General features: G+C 50.7%; 3 protein-coding genes across 9 annotated transcripts in view; 1 reads left to right on the forward strand and 2 right to left on the reverse strand.

Annotated features, from left to right (window-relative positions):
- Nucleotides 1–284: 284 nt before the first annotated feature.
- On the reverse strand, nucleotides 285–8,946 carry H257_11015 (hypothetical protein). 3 transcript variants are annotated; one of them, XM_009837805.1, is made up of 9 exons: nucleotides 8,755–8,946; nucleotides 8,608–8,712; nucleotides 8,402–8,533; nucleotides 2,350–8,344; nucleotides 1,517–2,307; nucleotides 1,343–1,438; nucleotides 1,098–1,292; nucleotides 867–1,013; nucleotides 285–807 (listed from the first exon to the last, which is right to left on the reverse strand). In XM_009837805.1, exons 1-9 carry the CDS (start codon nucleotides 8,902–8,904, stop codon nucleotides 448–450), a joined length of 7,971 nt encoding a protein of 2,656 aa, XP_009836107.1. In that variant the 5' UTR covers nucleotides 8,905–8,946; the 3' UTR covers nucleotides 285–447. The 3 variants fall into 3 exon arrangements, with proteins under 3 accessions (XP_009836107.1, XP_009836106.1, XP_009836108.1); XM_009837804.1 differs by having other exon boundaries at nucleotides 1,517–8,344; XM_009837806.1 differs by having other exon boundaries at nucleotides 1,098–1,438; nucleotides 1,517–8,344.
- A 1,904-nt stretch (nucleotides 8,947–10,850) lies between these two features.
- On the forward strand, nucleotides 10,851–12,108 carry H257_11016 (hypothetical protein; the record flags this gene model as incomplete). The annotated part of the gene is made up of 1 exon (XM_009837807.1): nucleotides 10,851–12,108. One exon carries the CDS (start codon nucleotides 10,851–10,853, stop codon nucleotides 11,997–11,999), a length of 1,149 nt encoding a protein of 382 aa, XP_009836109.1. The 3' UTR covers nucleotides 12,000–12,108.
- A 707-nt stretch (nucleotides 12,109–12,815) lies between these two features.
- H257_11017 (hypothetical protein) overlaps nucleotides 12,816–19,268 on the reverse strand; it is an 8,102-nt gene continuing 1,649 nt past the window's right edge. Inside the window, exons 3-12 of one of the 5 annotated variants that reach the window (XM_009837808.1) lie at nucleotides 18,338–18,841; nucleotides 17,678–17,808; nucleotides 16,283–16,481; nucleotides 15,954–16,238; nucleotides 15,088–15,257; nucleotides 14,652–15,035; nucleotides 14,079–14,326; nucleotides 13,278–13,647; nucleotides 13,024–13,188; nucleotides 12,816–12,962 (exon numbers count right to left, since the gene is read on the reverse strand). In XM_009837808.1, the coding sequence (XP_009836110.1) occupies nucleotides 12,879–12,962; nucleotides 13,024–13,188; nucleotides 13,278–13,647; nucleotides 14,079–14,326; nucleotides 14,652–15,035; nucleotides 15,088–15,257; nucleotides 15,954–16,238; nucleotides 16,283–16,481; nucleotides 17,678–17,808; nucleotides 18,338–18,841 (2,540 nt within the window). In that variant the 3' untranslated portion in view covers nucleotides 12,816–12,878. Of the gene's footprint in view, nucleotides 12,963–13,023; nucleotides 13,189–13,277; nucleotides 13,648–13,843; nucleotides 15,036–15,087; nucleotides 15,258–15,953; nucleotides 16,239–16,282; nucleotides 16,482–16,706; nucleotides 16,992–17,035; nucleotides 17,235–17,677; nucleotides 17,809–18,337; nucleotides 18,842–19,268 lie in introns of those variants that run through there. The other 4 variants (XM_009837809.1, XM_009837810.1, XM_009837811.1 and 1 more) reach the window with 4 other exon arrangements.

Below are 19,268 nucleotides of genomic sequence, written 5' to 3' on the forward strand. Positions count from 1 at the left end.
TACAAACACCAAGTCACACGGCTGAAAACGTTGGCAACTTCGATTCTCATGGCGCAATTTAAAAAAAACAGTCCAATAATATAAATGTCAAATCGAATGCAGCATACAAACACATAGGTTAAAAGCTTCGCTTTAAAGTAGAGAATCGACACATGGTTGTCATTTTTAAAAGGATCTCCAGAAACCTAACGCACCCCGATCTTTGGGAAATGGCCAGTTACGATGACTATATTATATCTTGCAGTTTGTATTGTATTGAATACAATACAAAATGCAAGTGTATTATTGCGTTGAAATTTGGAAATAACGTACTCAGTCGATGGCGCCAACCGTCAAAACAGCGGCACGAAAGATGTGGATTGGCCGACCAGATATCTGCGAAGGATACCTGGAAGGAGGAACATGGCAAGCAGAGATGGAGGAAGTGGAAATGCTGCATGAGCATTATTAGAAGCATTTGGCATGTACGATGCGTGCACCATGGAGGCGGAAGTCTTCTTGGAGGACCCATTTGTATGGCGACAGGTTCTTCGCATGTGAGGCGGCGCCGTCAAACACGTTGGTCACCACCTGGACATGCACCTCTTGTGCTGCTGTCGAGTTGGCTAAAAGTTCCATCTTCAAGCGGTCCGCGAGTCCAGGAAGGGCGGCGGCACCACCTGTGAGCACGATGTTCCCAAAGAGCGCGGGATGCAGGAACGGGTCGCAGTGCTTGACACATGCGCGCACAGCCATCGCCAAGTCTACAGAACCTTGAAAGAACACATCGCTGATGGACGCAGGCCAGTCGTCCTCCCGTCGCCCTTCCTGCCAGATGGACATGATTATGCGCGTGCCTTAACGTTACTGGGGCAGTAACTACGTACCATCAAGCTGCGTTCAATCTCGGCCAAGTGGGCGGTCCCAGACACTGCTTGGAAGCATTTCATTGGATTTGTGTGGCGAATGTGAGCTAGGATATGGCTGGCCACGGCGCTTCCGCCGCCATCTAGCGTCACCACGGCATGTTCGAGCTACATCATCCACCAGATGGACCATGTCCTTGTTAGCGTCATGTCACTTGATCATCATGGAGCCATCGATCGCCCGATTCGTACCACCATATCCTCAAACACTGGCACAAGGTACGTCGAAGTGTGTCCGATGTCAACGACCAAGCCAGTGTGACCCGTAAGAGCTACTTGGGTGTGGGTGGTCAAGTTTACACCCTGGAGTTGGAACCCTTGGAGGAGCAATGTCGTCAGATGTTCCTTTCGACTTGGCTCTAACCGAGGCTTGTGCAGTAGCACGACCTATACAGTGCCCATATATATCAACGTGGTGACGACATTGGTGACGACACCTTGACAAAGGGAAGGTGCGCGGCCGACAGCCCGAGCCATTCAAGCGCCTTAGCAACTTTCCCAGCAACGTCGTTCTTGTCATCAAGCGTAGAGTTCTACAAGAAGATGGAGCGTGACATGTCAAATCAGTACTACTTGAGGGTATATATATACTACTGTAAGTATATGAATACCTCAAAGCGAAGGATGGATGGAGGGGAAGACATGGTCGTAGTGCCATACAGCAGCGGGAGGAGGCTGGCGCGGACTTGGGTGGCTCCCACATCCAACAGCACGATGCCGCCACCGTTGAACGACGTGGTGGCGGCATCGATACTACTTGACGAAGGATGGAGCAGAGGTCGATGCACCGGTCGCCGTGGAGCTGCCGCCGTGGACAAGGACGTGAGGAAGGGCGTGTCACGCCTGGATCGAATGGACACGGACGTGTAGAACGACGTTGCTCGGGTGGTGGTGCACGGATCCAGCAACGTTGCTAGCAACCGCCCTAGACTCGTGAGTCCATGGACGACGTCCACAACAGGATGGGATGCGGTAGGGTCGTGCTGGTCGTGGGTGTGTAAGGTCATGACAAGGCGTCGCTTGAGTCGGCCCACAAGACAGCGGCGTTGCTGGGGTCGTTGCTTGATTGCGGCTACAACTGTGGCTGTGTGACTTAGCAACTCTTCGATGTGATTGGCCAACGCTTTCCACGTGATCAACGGAACGTCTATCGCTTCAGGGATGGACAGGTACATGGCGTGCACATCGTTGCTACTGGCAAACTCTCGATCTGTAGACTCAGGTGTTGCTGATTCTGATTCTGATTCCACGACAGTATTGCCTCCTGATTCCGTTGGTTGTGTGTTGGAACCACCCCGCAAGTCTTGCATAAGGCATGAATGATGGTCCAGCGAGAGTTGTGCAGTCGACAGCCAACACAGCGCGTGGTGCTCATCAGTAGCAGCGTCTACGCCATCGGGCTCTTCTGCCGTTTCAGAGCCTGATTCCACGACTACTTGCAAACCTGATTCTGCGGTTTGCGTGCCCGAATCTTGTCGTCTTCCTGACGCTGATTCCGGTGTTTGAGTCGTTGGGGCCACATGTCGAGTTGCTTGTGCCACGGAGAGGGTCTTCTTGTCATTTTCACTCAATTTCACAGTGACACGGTGATTCTCGAGGGTCAGATCCCTCAACTGGGCCCGCAGTGCATCGTTTTCAGCTGTAGCTGTGTCGAAGTGGCATTGTAGTAGCTCAGGGATCGTTTGGGTCGTGGGATGATCCGTCCGTTGTGGCGATTCAGTTGGTGTTGGGGGTATTTCTACTGATTCTGCAGCGGCGACGGAGGCTCGCATATCCAGTAAGTCCACTGTGAGTCGATGGTTGTCCAGGGTTAGGTCGGTTAGTCGGGTACACAGCGCGTGGTTTTCCGCGGTCGCAGCGTCTAATCGGCGCTTGAGTGACGTCAGTCTTGGGTCGGTCGTCGAAGTGGGGGACATGGGGGGAGATGACGTGGCCATAGCCAGCTGGGCTTGCAACGAGTGCACTTGTTTTGTCCGTTCGTCTAGAACTTGCTCGTGGACTTGCCACGTCCATTCGAGATCATGCGGCATCATCATCGTCGACTGCGACGGCCGTGATAAACCACGTGCTGAATCGGCTATATTTAGCCGACTCTGGGACATTTCCGCTTTAGCTCGTGTAACGACCGAGTGTGGAGTGGACGTTCTTGGATCGAGTAATGTATGTGCATCGTGCAATATGGCTGAAGAAGGGGCAGTGGGGAAGCAGCCGTCGAGCTCTAGTTGCATGCTCTGCACGTAATGCCTCCACTTCAGCTCGCGCTTGTGCTGTATGCGACACTGCGACGCGGTTCGCTCCACTTGTAAAGTGCCGTTGGTAGACTTCAATGGAGCACATTTGCCCTCGACTTGTTTGCGTTCTTGGCTTGCCTTGGACTCAACGATCAACGCTGTGTGCAGCCTGTCGAGTTCCCCTCGCTGGGATTCGCATTGGCTGAGACGGTGTTGAAGTTGGTTTTCCAGTTGCGCTGTAGAGTCCGCTTCACGTTGTCGCAAAGAGCCCACGGTAGCTCTCTCGTTCGTGAGCAACGTGGACAACTCGGCGAGTTGATTGGCCAAAGCCGAGCTTTTACCCTCGAGGAGCTTGTTCTTGGCTGCCAAGTCGTCTATAGTACGCAAGTGCATGTCGTTGAGACTTGTCAGCGTCTTAACTTGATGGGCGACTTGTTGATATCGATCCAACGCTCCATCCATTTCCAATTGCACACTTCGCAAAGCATGCACCCACTTTGCACTGTCCTTGCCTTTTTGACTGGCGATCGTTTGGGCGAGGTCGAGTTGCTGCTTGAGTTGCTCCGTTGCTAGCTCATACTGCGCCTGGTTGTGCTCCACCGTCCGTTGCCACTGGTTGGACTTGGTTTCATTGGCTTGGAATGACGTCGCCAGTGTCATTTCATACTGCTCCTGCTGCACTTCCATTTCAAGTGCAGCAGATCGCCATTGATGGATCGCCCATAGACTGTCTCTGTGGTTATTTCTCCTTCGTTTCGTAGGTTCGAGCTGGGGAAAAACACCCCCTTGGCAAGTTTTGTCATCCCCAAGCTTAAGGAACGAGTCGGCAATCTGTGGGACAGCAATTAGCTCGTCATCATGATAGGGTGTGCCTTGGACTAGCAGTGTTGGGGATGGTGAATCCTCCACAGATGTTGTTGTTGGGGATGGTGATGATTTCGACTGGAAGAGCGACAGCTCCGATTCCAATTGCATGGCCCACAACGCATGCTGCAGTCGACTGACTGTGCGATCTTTGGATTGAACTCGGGTCTTCCAATGCTCGACTTGAGCTTCGTAGGTCGATTCCAGGGTCTTGAACTCTGTTTGCAGCGACGCGACCAACGTAGCTTCGTTGGCCAATCGGTCAGCTTTGAATGTGTCATACTCGATTCGGTTTTGATCGAGCAATGTCTTGAGGTGCTGGCATTCCGACCGACACGCGGCGACTTCGAGTAAGCTCTGCGCGTTGGCAGCGTCGCAGCGTTCCTGAAGAAGTGTTTTAGCACTGTCGGAAGCCGCCAACGCGCTGAGCAACGCACCAACTTCGTGCTGCTTGGTCGCCATTTCCATCTCCAGTTGGTGAATCTGGTCTTGCCGACATTGCAAGTCACAAACTAGACGGCGGTGCTGATCTATTTGGGCACCTACGTGAGATTCCGTCAGCCGGCGTTCATCTTGGAGTTGTTCGAGCTGGCATTCCAACGCCTCTACTTGCGCCAGGTGCTGTTCTGACTTTTCCGCCACCTTGGCTTCCCAATTCGAGCATTCCACTTGGAGTAGTTGGGCTTGTCGACGTTCCAAGTCGTTCACAATGTGTTGGTGCTGGTCGGACAGGTCAACCAAGCGGGTTTTCCAGCCGCTGCATTCCGCTTGGAGCTGCTCTTGCCGGTGTTCCATGTCGAGCACTAATAACTGATGCTGTTCATGTTGCTGAAGCAGTTTGCTGTTCAAGGTTTGGCATGCCAGGTTCACATGATCAAGTTGGCACTCCAAGGCCCGCACAACGGCGTCATGCTGCTCCGTTTCTTGACGGAGTTGTGCTTGATTCTTCTTGGTGTATTCCACCTCAAGCTGACTTAGTCGGGTCTGTAGCTCAAGCACTTGACTTTCGTACGTGTGGCATTCCGCCTTGAGGTGCTCTTGTTGACATTCCAACGTGCGAACCATGTGTTGGTGTACCGTTGCTTGGTCAAGCAACTGGCTCTCCAAGTGGCGAACCTCCCGTTCGACCTGGCCGTGTTGGTCCTCCCAACCCCGCGCTAGATACTGGTGTTGTTCTCGTTCACTGGTCAATTGGGTCTCGTAGGACGTGCATTGCTCTCGAAGTTGCTCCGACACTCTCGTCGCAGCGTCGACTTTGTCATGGAGATACCGACACGAGTCCATCCACACAGCTTTTTGACGGGCATACTCCTGGACCACACAACGCTTGAGGCCAAGCAGCACTTGGTGAAAACCAGCCGATTCAACTACGGCGTTGATGTTTACAGCTTCCGAGAGTGCACTGCGACGATCGCTGCTTCTTGACTGGATCGTGTCCATGTGATTCCATTGGCGGTGGTCATCGTGGCCGTGGTTCTCTATATCGTGGTATGCTTGCTTCCATTCGTCCACTGCCATACTAAGCTCAAGGTCGTGTTGTTCATGATCGTGAATAGACTGCACTTGCAGCACCAACTTGTCCAGTATGAGCGCGCAGATGCTTTTCTCGGACTCGGCGGCTTCAAGTTTGACCCACGCGACCGACTGCTCCAGCGCGTCCTCGTTCATTTTCAGCATCTCAGTGGTCATATTCATCACGTCTTGGTGTGTGGCTTGCATTTCGTGGGCGACGGTCAACTCCTCGCGAGTTTGCACCAGCTGCTGGCGACACTGGTCGAGTTCGTTGCGATCCCGTGCTAGGTTGGACGTCAATGTGTGACATTGCGCTTTCGTCGACGCCAGCTCTTGTTGGAGGGCCGAGAACATGCCGTGCCATTCGCACATGAGCACCACTCGGTCCAGCGTGTGAGCCACCATCAACTCGTCAGTGGATTCTCCACAGTACCGCAACGCTGTGGCTAGTAAAGGTTGGTGAGTAGTTCTGCCCACTTGGAGCAGTCTCTGGCTTTGGGTCGTGCCTTGAGCCAACTGCAATTGGAGTTCTCGTGCGGTTTGCTGACGGGCTGTACATGTCGACTGGGCGGCCAACTTGCCCTGCAGGACGACGATCTCGCTGGTGATTTCACGGACACTTGTGGTTAACGTGTGGTTCTCGTGTTTGCAAGCGGCTAATTCACGTTCGACCAATGCCGTAAGGCTCCGACTCGCGTCGACTTTAGTCTCTAGGTCCATGCGCAGCTGGGCAATCAAGTCATCCCGGTCGCTCAGCATGGCGTCCTTGTCCTTATGAACCAGCGCTTGGGCGGCCTCCTGTGCTTGGATAACGGCTCGCTGGTCTTCGTAATATCGGACAGTTTCCGCGGTAGTGGCTTTGGCATGCGATAGGCGGCCCTTGAACGTCTCTACGTCGTGCTCGAGGCTGTAGAGTTGGCCAGCAACGCGTTCTTTGAACGCAGCAAACGCACCAAGCAGTGCCGATCCACACTCGTCTGTCGTATGTTCAACTAGACAGTCGGGATTTCGCAAGAAGATATCCGACGACATGGACGAGTCCTTCTCGCTAGAAACAGTGCCAAGCACTAGGTCGTTGGCCAAGAGGTGACAAACACTGGACTTGGCACAAAAGGCAGCCATGTCAGCTTGGAGGTGGGAGCACACGTATTGGAATCGCTGGCGGACGTCGGCCAATTCGCGGGATTGGTGGAGCAACTCTGCTTGGAGGGTGGCCGAGTCGTGGCCAAGCGTTTCAAGCGCGTTGGTAGCCGCCGACAGCTCGCGCGTTAATGACGTGGTGGTGACTTGTTTGTCGAGCAATCGATGCTCCAGCACGCCGATGTCTGTCATTCGCTGCACCAGTTCGCCTTCAAGTGCCTCTGACCGCACACTGAGCGACGCGTGTTCGTCGACGAGTTGTGTTAGGCGTGTGGATTTGGAGTCCAGCGCCAACTTCGTCGCGGTCACTTCCTCTTGCAGCAACTCAAACTGCCGTTGGTGCGCTGTCACTTGCTCCAGGAGGTGCGTCGCTGTTGCTTCCAGCGGTACATTTGCAGTTTGGTCGTTACTTATGGACGATGACGTGGTACTACTGCACAACACATGTATGGCGTTCTGCAGCAACGAGTGCACTACTCGTTGCTCCCGGTTTCCGTCGACGTCGTCATCTCGAGGAGTATATTCGTCAGAACGTGCAATACCAAGCTGTAAAGTCAAAGTCATATCTTGCGTGTCCAGGGGCACGGTTCCGTAGACTTCCACATGATCCCATGTCTCATTCCGTTGGATTTGTTCCTCTTTGGTTGTAAGAGTCTCTTCGTCACACGAGTCAGGATTGCCGACTTCGACATCGCGCTGGTGTTCCCCTTCTTCTGGTTCGTCCTGGTTGTTGTAAATCACTTGAAGTAGCATGTCCATCACTGCATTGGACTGCACCCCGCCGCGCTCTTCTACCAAGTCGCGATGGGTTGCCAAGGCGCTTACTTGACCTTGCATTGAGTCGACCATGAGCTCGAACGCATCCAGTTCGTCGTCTTTTTGCTGCAGCGATCGTCGGAGCGATGCCAGTTCCATCTGGAGCACTTCCATGTCCAGCGCATGCGACGCTTCGTCCATGCTGTCTTCCACGGTCGCCAACGCATCCGCCAACCATTGCGGCATCTGCCCTTCTTGGCCACCCCCTGTCACATCATTCAAAGCTCGATCGTCGGGCTCGTTTGTCGTCAACGGATGCACCGCACGACTCTGAAGCGCACTATATGGCTCGAGTGGTGGTGGCCGTTGAACGTGTACTGTTATGGCGTCGTTGAGAAGGTTGACCAGCGCCAGTCCGTGCATCGTCTCGTCGTTGTTACCGCCTTCCATCGATTGATTGTTGGTTGGCAAGGCGAGCGCGGCCGCCCACTGCCGCATCGCGTCTTCGACCACTTGGCTTTGGTCGATGGCTTCTCCCAGTGCTTTTTGAACGCGCGCCAATTCCGCAGATTGACACGCGACTTGCGATTCCAAACCTTGCAATTCCACGCGCAATGTGTGCACAACAGGCGACGAATCCACGGGCATCGACGACGACGAACATGACGTGGTTGGGACGACCACCGCCGCCGCGTCGACGGGGTGGTTGGACCACGCGATGGACGGGGCGTTCGAGTGACACACGCACGAATGACAGTCGTCCACGAACGCCGCGCGTTGTTGTTGCTGGAGCTGCTGCAACTGAATGTCCTTGTGAAGCGATTCCGCCCGCAGCGATTGCTGCACACTGTATAGATCGTGCACGTGGTCGCGAAGGGTGTGGATTTCCCGGTCACGCGACGCTAGCGCCGCCTCCAGCGTTGCCACTTGGGTGGTCTATCGCATACATGAACGCTAGCTACGTTATTACATCAGCGAATAATGTGTGTGTACGTGATGGGACTTGGCCGCGGCGAGATCTGCGACCATCGCTTGGAGATCCCCACATTGGGCATGTTGAATTGCCAATGCGTGCTTGACTTGGTTGTACTTGACTTGCAGTTGCTGGACAAAGCTCAAGTTGCCCTGTTTCATGGACACCACGTTGTAAATCAAAGGCACACAATGGAATTGTCGAGAAAGGACATGTATGTACAGACGTGGTTTCGAGGAAGGTCCACGACGGCCGACGAAGCGCCGCTGTGAGGGAGGTCCAAGGGCTTGCCGTGTACGTGGGAGTGGACGGTGCTGCTTGCCTTCTTCTTCTACTCGTGGAGGATGAGACGCAAACGGATCGATGATCGTACCGTCTTGGGTGAGGATTTGGCCGGGCGAGGGCCGTGGTAAGTCAACGCGGTAGGGTGATGCGTTGCAGGGTTCTTCTTGGAGGACATGTTGTGCATCTCGCGAAGTAATTGCTGAATCTCGGCATTGGTGTCGTTGTCGGCATTGTTCATGTCTCCGATCCGGCAACCCTGGCAGTCGCACCCCCGCGAAACGAAACCAAATGGCACTGCGAACGACGACGAAACGGTTATTGAAAACGCCCGAAACCGAACATCGACGCCTCAGGAACCCTGGAGATGATGCGCATGTTTGTATCACGGTGAAGTTGAGGAGCATGGACGTTTGATGATAGGTGCGATAGCACGTCGGACGTGCTATCACACCTCGAAGTGACCTCGGTCAAACGATCAGGCTGGTTGCGTCCTATACATGTACCTGCACACCATCATGTAGGGTCCATCGAGCGGACTGATCGGACGACCCCCTACACCATCGCCATGAATGGGGGGAATCAAGTGGAATGCCCTTCTTCCATGTTGACTTCATGTGTTGAATCGATCAGAAGATTTTTGGCGCGCGTATTTTTTAGTCTACCGGATAAATACGGTTCTTTTCCGGATTTTCTTGGCATTTTGAACATTTGGCTGAAGTACAGTACCGCCCATAATGATGAAGAGTGAGGGCATGGTTGCCATCCCGACGTGATGACCTGATGTGAGGACGTGCGCCGTAGATCCTTATGAAGAGAAGCACAAAGCACTCCTCCAACGCATCACCGGATCGGTGGGTCGCCTGAACGATGTGATCAAGGATATCAACACCCAGCTCGAGGTACGCTGTTGCATGTCGACAGTACATGTTCACTGTTCGACTAGCAAAACGAGAAGTACTACGCAGACATGGAGTATACAAGCAGTGTATGGTGCGGCTACCAGAAGCGAGTACAGGCGTATCGCCCATCGAAACATTCGTCGTGATGGTACTTCCAAAGTTCACCAGCGACGCCATCATCAGCGTCGTCCATTCAAAGCGGCATACCCCATCCACAGCTCGACACTATCTAAGCGTAATGAATCAATTCATTTCGGCCTTCGACTGATGTACAATCGTCCCAGACAATACATGTACCCGTGTTGTCATCACCTTCCGATACAATAAGTTCAATTCAAGCCGGTAACAGAACTGCATTCTGTTACCGGCAACACATGTATGAGACCGTGATGATCGCTATCACCAGTTGCTCTGGAAGTTCCCTTGTTCATCGTCGAAAACCTTTTCTCAAAGACAAGTCGTACATATTCAGCGTGAACCTCCGGAGGACTTCAGTATGCATGCGCTTGCAGAATGCTGCCGAAATAACCTCCATGTGAATGCGTACGGTGGGTCGGAAGGATGTACACGATGGGGTGTCCATGCCTTCATGGACACGACACTCGGGACCGCCAATTGCTTGTTGCATGTGATGCCGTAGCTGGGCATGATGCAATATATATATATGAACACATTTGAAATGTCACTGTTGTAAATCTCGGAATTCAGCCAAAATCGAAACTCGAAGTTCGAAGTATTATGTGCACCAAATGGGATAGAATCAACTACGAAAGCATTCTCTTGTAACTTGTCGTGCTTTAACATGTTACTATTGCTAAGTATTCATACTACTACCGGTGTAGTACAGTACCACCACAAAGAACGTAGTACAGTACAGTATATTGGAATTATATAAATAGGTAGTCGGTTTCGACCAGGTATTTGCGTTTTACTCGACCATATGACACCCCAACTTCAAACTCACGGGAAGCACGCAACATGACCGGGGGATTGTGTGGTAGAAATTCATCCTGCGGTTTAGGCATCCAAAATGTACACAATTGACTAAATCTTTGGCGCAGCTGAAGTACACGATGCAGTGTTTTATCGAAAGTATATAATAGTGTAGATTATTACTGGAAACTGCTTATTTTACTGGCAATGAATTGTGTAACATCCAGATCTAACAAATGTGTTTTATAGGTTGAAATCGCGTTTTATCCTAGGTGAAAAGACGTTTTATATTTTTTGGCAGCCATCGAAGTAAAATACAAACTTCGATTGTTACCTGTGTGGAGTAAGTTGCATGCTGATTCGACAAATTTCCGTGTTGGCCAGACCCGCCACTGCCGCCGGCATTATGATGATCGCAACCTCCAAGATGCCGCTCGAGAAGAAGCTGCGGATAAGAACGGTGGTGGACGAGGATAAGATGGAGTCCCCACATCCTCGTATGATCGTGGAGAATATGCTGGCGTCGTCGCCGACGGCCCAACGACCTCGGACTGATGCCGGACAGTCGTTCATGTGTCTGTTCTCGTCCGTTCTGTGCGACGTCAACCTCTTCGAAAGCATCATCGCGTTTTGTCCTGGTGCAAGGTTGAAGGACTGGGTGAATGCGATCGTTGCCGCGCGGGCAGGACACCTGTACATTCTCAAACAACGCGAGCCGTTTCTCAAGTACAACACGTACATGTTCAGCGAGGCTAGCGCCAACGGACACCTCCACATTGTCCGGTGGTGTCATGAAGAGAATAAACCCGGGTGCACCGTAGACGCCATGGACTACGCTGCAGGCGCCGGCCACCTCGACGTGGTCAAGTACCTCCACGCGAACCGGTCGGAAGGGTGTACCAAGCGTGCGATGGACTTTGCGGCGCTTCGAGGGCACCTCCACGTGATCCAGTGGTTGCATGCGAATCGGCGCGAAGGATGTTCGTCTGAAGCGATGAATTCCGCGGCCTTTAGCGGCCATCTGCACGTCGTCGCATGGCTTCATGAACACCGGAAGCCATGCACCCACAACGCCATGGACTCGGCCGCCGCGAACGGTCATCTGAACGTGGTGCAATACCTCCACAGCAAGCGGCGGGAAGGATGCACGACCAAAGCCATGGACGATGCCGCCAAGAACGGCCACCTCCATGTAGTCTCGTGGTTGTCGTCGCACAGGAAAGAAGGATGCACGGCGAAAGCGATGGACTTCGCCGCTCAAAACGGACATCTGCATGTGATCGAGTGGCTGCATCGCCATCGCCGAGAAGGATGCACGACCAAGGCCATGGACTGGGCGGCCGGCGCGGGCAACTTGGAAGTGTTCCAGTGGCTCCACGTGCACCGCAACGAAGGGTGTACGATCAACGGTGTCGCAGAAGCGTTCAAGCAAAACCACCGAAATGTGATGGAGTTTATCCAGCACAACGGTATTTATCACGGCATGCACCCGCTCTTGTAAGTAGTACGTACGTAGTACTAGTACGGGACAGTGAACGAGTGTGTGTATTTTTTAATTGTAGATATATATATAAATATATATATATATAGTGTATAATACATGTCCTCGGTACGTACATAGTGGTGGTGTTATTGTTTGGGGGATGACATATTCATACCCCTCGAGAGTGTTTTTGGTGTTGCAAAGCATAACACTACTGCACTGGTAAGTTTACCTACTACACACAGGACAAACCACTTGCCCCAAAGTAGACTTATGCGAAACTTAACTATTTTAATAGTTAAGTTTCGCAATTTCGATTCAAAAGTGACAAAATAGTACAGTATTGTGGATGTCGAATCGAATCACGAATCGACGCTATTGGCTAATCCAATTTTTAGTGAATTTGATTGGCTCTTACAGAAAGAAGGACAGATATATTCAACCAATCAGAACTCCACCGTGATTGATTCGATGTTGATGAGATAAACCACGCGAATTTTGCAAGTTGAGAGTGAATTAATTCACAATACTTTTATTTTCAAGAAATATCTTCGTAAATTCACAATTTATACATCAATTCCGTACACAAATGGGGGGTTGGGTATATATATATTATCGTTCAAGTCCTGTACAAACGATGGTCACTAACGTGGTCAATCCCTTGGCAAAACCCGCCGTGTTAGCCTGTCTGTAGCCCCACGAGGGCAGCTCGTTCGGTGGGGGCGGCTACGCGGGTTCAGCTAACTATTAATAGTACCTAGCTTATATATATACAGTAGCTAAAATAGCTACAGTATACAGTAGCTAGGTAGCAGCTATACACGACACCCCCGCCACTAAAGTACTTGTGTGGGTTTATTATACCCATTTTTTCTATATATTTAGTTGCCAGTCTTCTTAGAGTTTGTGCGATGCAATGGTACTGTCTCCAAATTTCAACTTGAGTTTCTTGCCTTTGAGGTGGTCCAGTCCACTCGACAGCTACAACACACCAGCAAATCAATATTCGTAAATAATACGAATAAATATATATTATTCGTACCGGAGGAGACCCAAACATTGACGGCCGCTTCTTGTCGTCACTCGATGCCCCCTTGGGCACGTACCCCGACGACGGCGCCGCCTTCTTGGCCGTCATGTTGGTCTTGCTCAAGTCAATCAGCCGTCGAAACGATTCGTACCCGCCAGCCCAGTCGGCCGCCTTGTCCTAATATCCAGTACGTAGTAGTTAGTAGGTCATGTATACTACTAGTACTACTAGTACGGATATATCAATCAATCGCTGTGGTTGTTTACCTGCACCGTGTGGGCCACGCAGATGGGCGTCGTGTCGCCCCATATCTTGCGGTACAAGATGCATAGGGATACGCGCAGGGGCTGATCTAACGCGGCCGCCGTGTTCATGAGCGCCCACATGCGCTCGGCCACGTCCCGCGCCGCGCCGCTGTCGTCTCGCAGGGGCGCGAGCGATGGCGGCGAGAATGCCTTGGCCACGACGTCCTTTGTCGGCGACTTTTGCACGAACGCGCCGGGTACTTCCATTTGAATCCGGTGCATGATGCTCAGCGTGTACGCGTGGTCCCGTGTCGACAGCACATGGGCCGCCACACTGGGGGGGAACCCGCGGACGCAATTCAAGCACACTTGGACCCCAAACCGACGAATGCTACCAGCAAAGCCATATTATATATATATATCAACAATATCACGATATACGCCCATCCTCTTGGAATATGGGTGGGGGGTGTTTGTTCGAAACTCAAGTATCCGACACGAGAAAGATGACGACGAGGTAAACACACATGGTAGTGTAATATATACATCAAATAGTGTAATATAGACACCAAATCGTGGGATATCATCACCAAATAGTGTAATATAGACACTAAATAGTGTAATATAAACACCAACTCGTGAGATGTCAAACACCAAATAGTGTGTGATGACAACACCTAATCGTGGGATGATGCCTTGTACATTTGCAGTCCTGATTATAGTGTATGTTTACTACAGTAAACATACACTATAATCAGGACTGCAAATTTGGTATGATCCCAACAGGCCAGTTTGTTTGGCATACGAAATATATCACTATACCGAGGGCTGTCGTCTGCGTCGATCAGCTTGAGCGCGTACGAAATGGCGGCGACGGGTCCGAAGACGCGCGATTTATCACGGCGCGGTGCCGTGGGGTCGCCGCGGGGGTCTTCGGCAAAGTAGAGCCGCAGGATGCTCTCGATCGCCGCCTGGCGAACCACCGACGGGTACGCTGGGGACGCATACTTGTGGTACGAGACCCCATCCAGGTCGGTGAATCGGCCAGCCAACTGCAAATTGCACAGCGCCTACCACATAGAAATATACAAGTTACAATAGCCAACCAAAACTTCGACGACAATCAAAAAATGTCTAACGCAAAAAAAAGGACCAAACTCTATTGTGACTTCGCTAAAAACTTGCAAAATTCACGTGATTTGACTCATCCAAATGGAATCTCTGATTGGTTGAATATAATACTTGTCTTTCTGTAACAGCCAATCAAATCCACACAAAAGTATTGGATGAGCCAATCGTAGCGTCGATTCGTGAGTCAACGGGGTCTAGACTACTGAATCCACAATATATTGAAAAAGCAAGGTAGACGGATGATGCATCATTTTCAAATTGTACTTCAAGGCAGCACACAGTGATCGTGTGGCGGTAGCTCGGGTGGACGTCGTCGTAATGCAAGAGGCGGGTGATTTCCGCGGCGGTGGGGGCGGCCGCGCGGACCTCGAGGTTGAGCACGGACAGACTCAGGATGAGACTGCCCAGGTAAAAGCAGTCGTCCGCCACACACGACTCGTCGGCTCTGTCGACGTAGTTTTTCGAGTTGTCGTTCTGGGTGAGCAACTGCAGCAGAAACGTTTCGATCTCGGGGGGCGAGAACCCCGTGCGACACCGTACCATGGCGAGGCCCCGCGGGATGGCCTTCTTGATCTCGTACTCGCCTTCGGCGTAGTCTTGGATGCGGATTTCACGCGTGGTCGAGTTGGTCGAGACGGCCCCCACGCTCTGATATGGACGGCTGTGACCAACAAATGTACAAGTATATGTATGTATGTACCTCGAGCACGACTTTGCCCCCTGACGGCAAAAAGTAGTTTGGCAGTGGCATGTCAGCTGACCGGTCAAAGAAATGCTCTTTGAAAATGCGCACCAAGTTTTGCATGCCTTTCCACTCGGGCAGCGCCATGTTGACGTTCGTGTGCGGCGCGTGCAGCGATTGCCAAATACCTGTGGTAGCCGGTTGGATATGTATATTGTGTATATGTATATTTGTGTATATATATTTTTATACAATATAGTTGTGATATATATATACATAGTTGTGTGTATATATATAAATAAATATAGTTGTGTGTATATATATAAATATAGTTGTGATATATATATATTAGTGATATATAAATATAGTTGTGTGTATACATAAATATAGTTGTGATATATATATATAAATATATTAGTGTGATACAAAGAAATCCATCGATCGAGGTTGGTTGGACAGCGATTTGTATGGAAACACACAACCCGTGTCACACATTCAAATAGAAAATCCCGACACTAGAGTACTACTTGAATATACTACTGTGGAACGAGAGTTGTTCAAGAGAGAGCATTGTGATTGGTCACTTGAGTATTGTCGTGGGTTTGGATTGGTCGATTCATATTCCACACACGTTAACCCCAGAACAGTGTCACAACCACCCAATCATCGAGTTTGCCAATCAACCACTTGTATTTACTAAACCAAGCCTATATCCTGGTCTCCATATAATAAATCGTACGCCTTGTTCAGGTAATGTCATCAAAACGCTGCATGCTTCATCCATACTATACAGGAATACACTGAACGATAGAGACACTTCCACACATGACTGACTGGCCCAAAGCCCCCTACTAGTACTAGTACTACTACGATGATCATCTTACCGAGCGAGATGGCAGCTTCCGCGCGAATGCGGTTGCAGTGCGTGGTGAGGCCAGACATGGCTTCTGTGAGCACCCGACACGCCATCACGTGTGCCTTTTCATGGGGCAGCGGGTACAACGCCAGCGCCCGGGCGGCGTGGACACGGGCGCGCACACTCGAGTCGCTATTGAGCTGTTCCATCCAGTTGAAATCAGGCTGGTACATGACAATGTGGCTGAGCCAGCCAGCGTCCGGATCGATTTTGACCCAGTACACGGGCGTGTCGTTGAGCCCCATGCCCGCGGCTATGGACCGAGTGAGACGACGATGTAGACGACGACCAAGGTACCCGTGATCTGCTGCGAGTAGTCGTCGTCCGACTGGTCGAGCTTCTGGCGCGTTCGCCGCTTCTTTCGGACCTTGTTGTGGCATGCAAACTCCCACTTGTGCCGCATGTTTTCAACGCGGCGGAGGTCCGAGTACTCGCCAGAGTCTTCGACAATCGTGATTTTGATCCCGCCCTCAAACTTTTCACACCCAGCGAGCAACTATCGACGCCGATACACAAGATATGAGCATTGCTTGATATATATATACTATATCCTGGTCTCCATATAATAAATCGTACGCCTTGTTCAGGTAATGCCATCAAAACGCTGCATGCTTCATCTATACTATACAGGAATACACTGAACGATAGAGACACTTCCACACATGACTGACTGGCCCAAAGCCCCCTACTAGTACTAGTACTACTACGATGATCATCTTACCGAGCGAGATGGCAGCTTCCGCGCGAATGCGGTTGCAGTGCGTGGTGAGGCCAGACATGGCTTCTGTGAGCACCCGACACGCCATCACGTGTGCCTTTTCATGGGGCAGCGGGTACAACGCCAGCGCCCGGGCGGCGTGGACACGGGCGCGCACACTCGAGTCGCTATTGAGCTGTTCCATCCAGTTGAAATCAGGCTGGTACATGACAATGTGGCTGAGCCAGCCAGCGTCCGGATCGATTTTGACCCAGTACACGGGCGTGTCGTTGAGCCCCATGCCCGCGGCTATGGACCGAGTGAGACGACGATGTAGACGACGACCAAGGTACCCGTGATCTGCTGCGAGTAGTCGTCGTCCGACTGGTCGAGCTTCTGGCGCGTTCGCCGCTTCTTTCGGACCTTGTTGTGGCATGCAAACTCCCACTTGTGCCGCATGTTTTCAACGCGGCGGAGGTCCGAGTACTCGCCAGAGTCTTCGACAATCGTGATTTTGATCCCGCCCTCAAACTTTTCACACCCAGCGAGCAACTATCGACGCCGATACACAAGATATGAGCATTGCTTGATATATATATATATATATATATATATTGTCAAGTCGAATCGAAATAATGGTTTGGGAGCGTGTGCTCTCAATCGAATAAGCAAATCACCAAATCGGCACACAATCGACCGACCAATCAAAACCGACAACACGAATCCAGTAGCCAATCAAATGACCCCCTCTTCGACGAAATCAACATCGAAATAGTGTGTGTGACTGAAATTAGTGTGGCATTATTGGACCATTTATTTTGACATACAAAAGTCAATACAAAACAATCGATCGATCGATTTGGCAAAGAATTTGCTCAAAAGTCAGCCAAATATTGGTAAAACGGCTATATGTAAAACTCATCATCTTCAGGACAATATATATATATATATATATATATTCATTGTCGGGAGGGTTATATAGGACGTTGTCGTACCGATTGTTCCAAGACCAATTCTGCCTGGGTTTGCTTGCGGTTGTACCAAAAGCCGACGGAAATGAATGGCAGCCCCCCCCGCACGATCCACGTCTGCAAGAACGACCGGCATAAATCTCGACCCGGCGCCCCTACCACCAGTCCCATCCATTACTATATATATATATATATATATCGATGTGTGATTCACAATCAAGAAAAGACACAACGGAATATAATATAAAAAGGAATATTGTGCTTTCGAGTGAAATTTCGTGTTGTGGCGTGGTTTCTTGTTGGAATTTAAATCGATTTGATTGGCTACCTCAGATGAGCTCAAAATTATTAGCCAATCAAAACCACCTTCTCAATGAAATTCAACCAATCAGCTCGGTCGTGGATCGGTTTGGTCGGCGCGATTCGATTGCACCCCCTTCCCAAATTTATATCAAATCGACAATACAAAACAATTTTGTTTACTAATTTAGCCAATCAGGTTGTAGACATGCATTCCAGCCAACCAATCAAAAGTACGAAATGTAGTCTTCCTGACAGAACAGCAGGAAAAACAATCAATCGGTCGATCGATTTAAATACTCTCAAGTCCGTAAATATATATATATATATATATACATTAACTCGATAGCCCCAAGGTGCCTGGAATAATGAATACGCACGCACCTGCGACCTCCTTGACCGTGCTGAGCAGGTACCACGTGCTCAGCGGCTGCGTCTGGCCGCTCACGGCGGGTGTCGAATCTTTGTCTCCATCTAACATGGCATCATCTTCATCTTCCTTGTCGTCGTCCTTGTCGGGGGTGGTCGTGGGGGGGGACGTCTGCTTGGTGTTTGAGGACGTGCCGCTGACGATACGCTGCAGGGCAAACTGCATGTGCTTGCGCTCGACCTTGCGCTCGATCATGCGCAGAATCAGCGGCGCTTTGGCTTCGAGGAACGCCATGTACGACGGGTCGTACTCGCCGTACACGTCCACGTCTTCGTACATCAAACTGGGCGGGCCGCCCTCGGCCAACAGCTCCATCATCACGAGCGCGTCCAGGGCCAGCTGAATGCGGTATCCGTACGCTTCGTCGCCCATCACAGACTGCACGTACAGATCAAACAAGTACCCGACCACCCCCACCAACACCCACGCGTGCTTTGTCGATTGAATCCCGATCGCTCCTACTCTCTCAAAAGGGTTAGAAACAGAATATAGATATAGATCCAAGTCGAAAGATATTTATACTACGTGAGATATATTTAAATATATATATATTTGTCCAATCGATTCAATCAATTGGAGCCGCCGTAGCAAAATTTAAAGAGAAGGAATGAAACAACCGCCTCGGCCAATGAAATCACGTTGTTCGGGCGATTTTCTGCCAATCCAAAGGACGGATTCTGTCCCGTATGTCAGATATACCAAACATTGTATGGTATAGTTTGTACAAATGCTATTTATTGGCTACTTCACTCGAAAGTCCACATTTTGATTCGAGTCGGCGGGGTCTGGAAATACGTACCGAATCATCCACAATAGAATGAAAAAAATAACATTTGGAATGACATGACCAATATATATATATATATATATATATATATATATACC

Source organism: Aphanomyces astaci, assembly GCF_000520075.1.
Source record: "Aphanomyces astaci strain APO3 unplaced genomic scaffold supercont1.31, whole genome shotgun sequence".
Taxonomy (NCBI): Eukaryota; Oomycota; class Saprolegniomycetes; order Saprolegniales; family Verrucalvaceae; genus Aphanomyces; species Aphanomyces astaci.

Bases quoted from the DNA above. Each gene is read 5' to 3' on its own strand.
- H257_11015 (XM_009837804.1), bottom strand. From the start codon at position 8,904: ATGAACAATGCCGACAACGACACCAATGCCGAGATTCAGCAATTACTT. The intron at 8,345-8,401 runs GTACACACACAT...TGTATGCGATAG, and splicing joins CCGCGGCCAAGTCCCATCAC to ACCACCCAAGTGGCAACGCT. The intron at 1,293-1,342 runs GTGTCGTCACCA...GGCACTGTATAG, and splicing joins CGCACCTTCCCTTTGTCAAG to GTCGTGCTACTGCACAAGCC.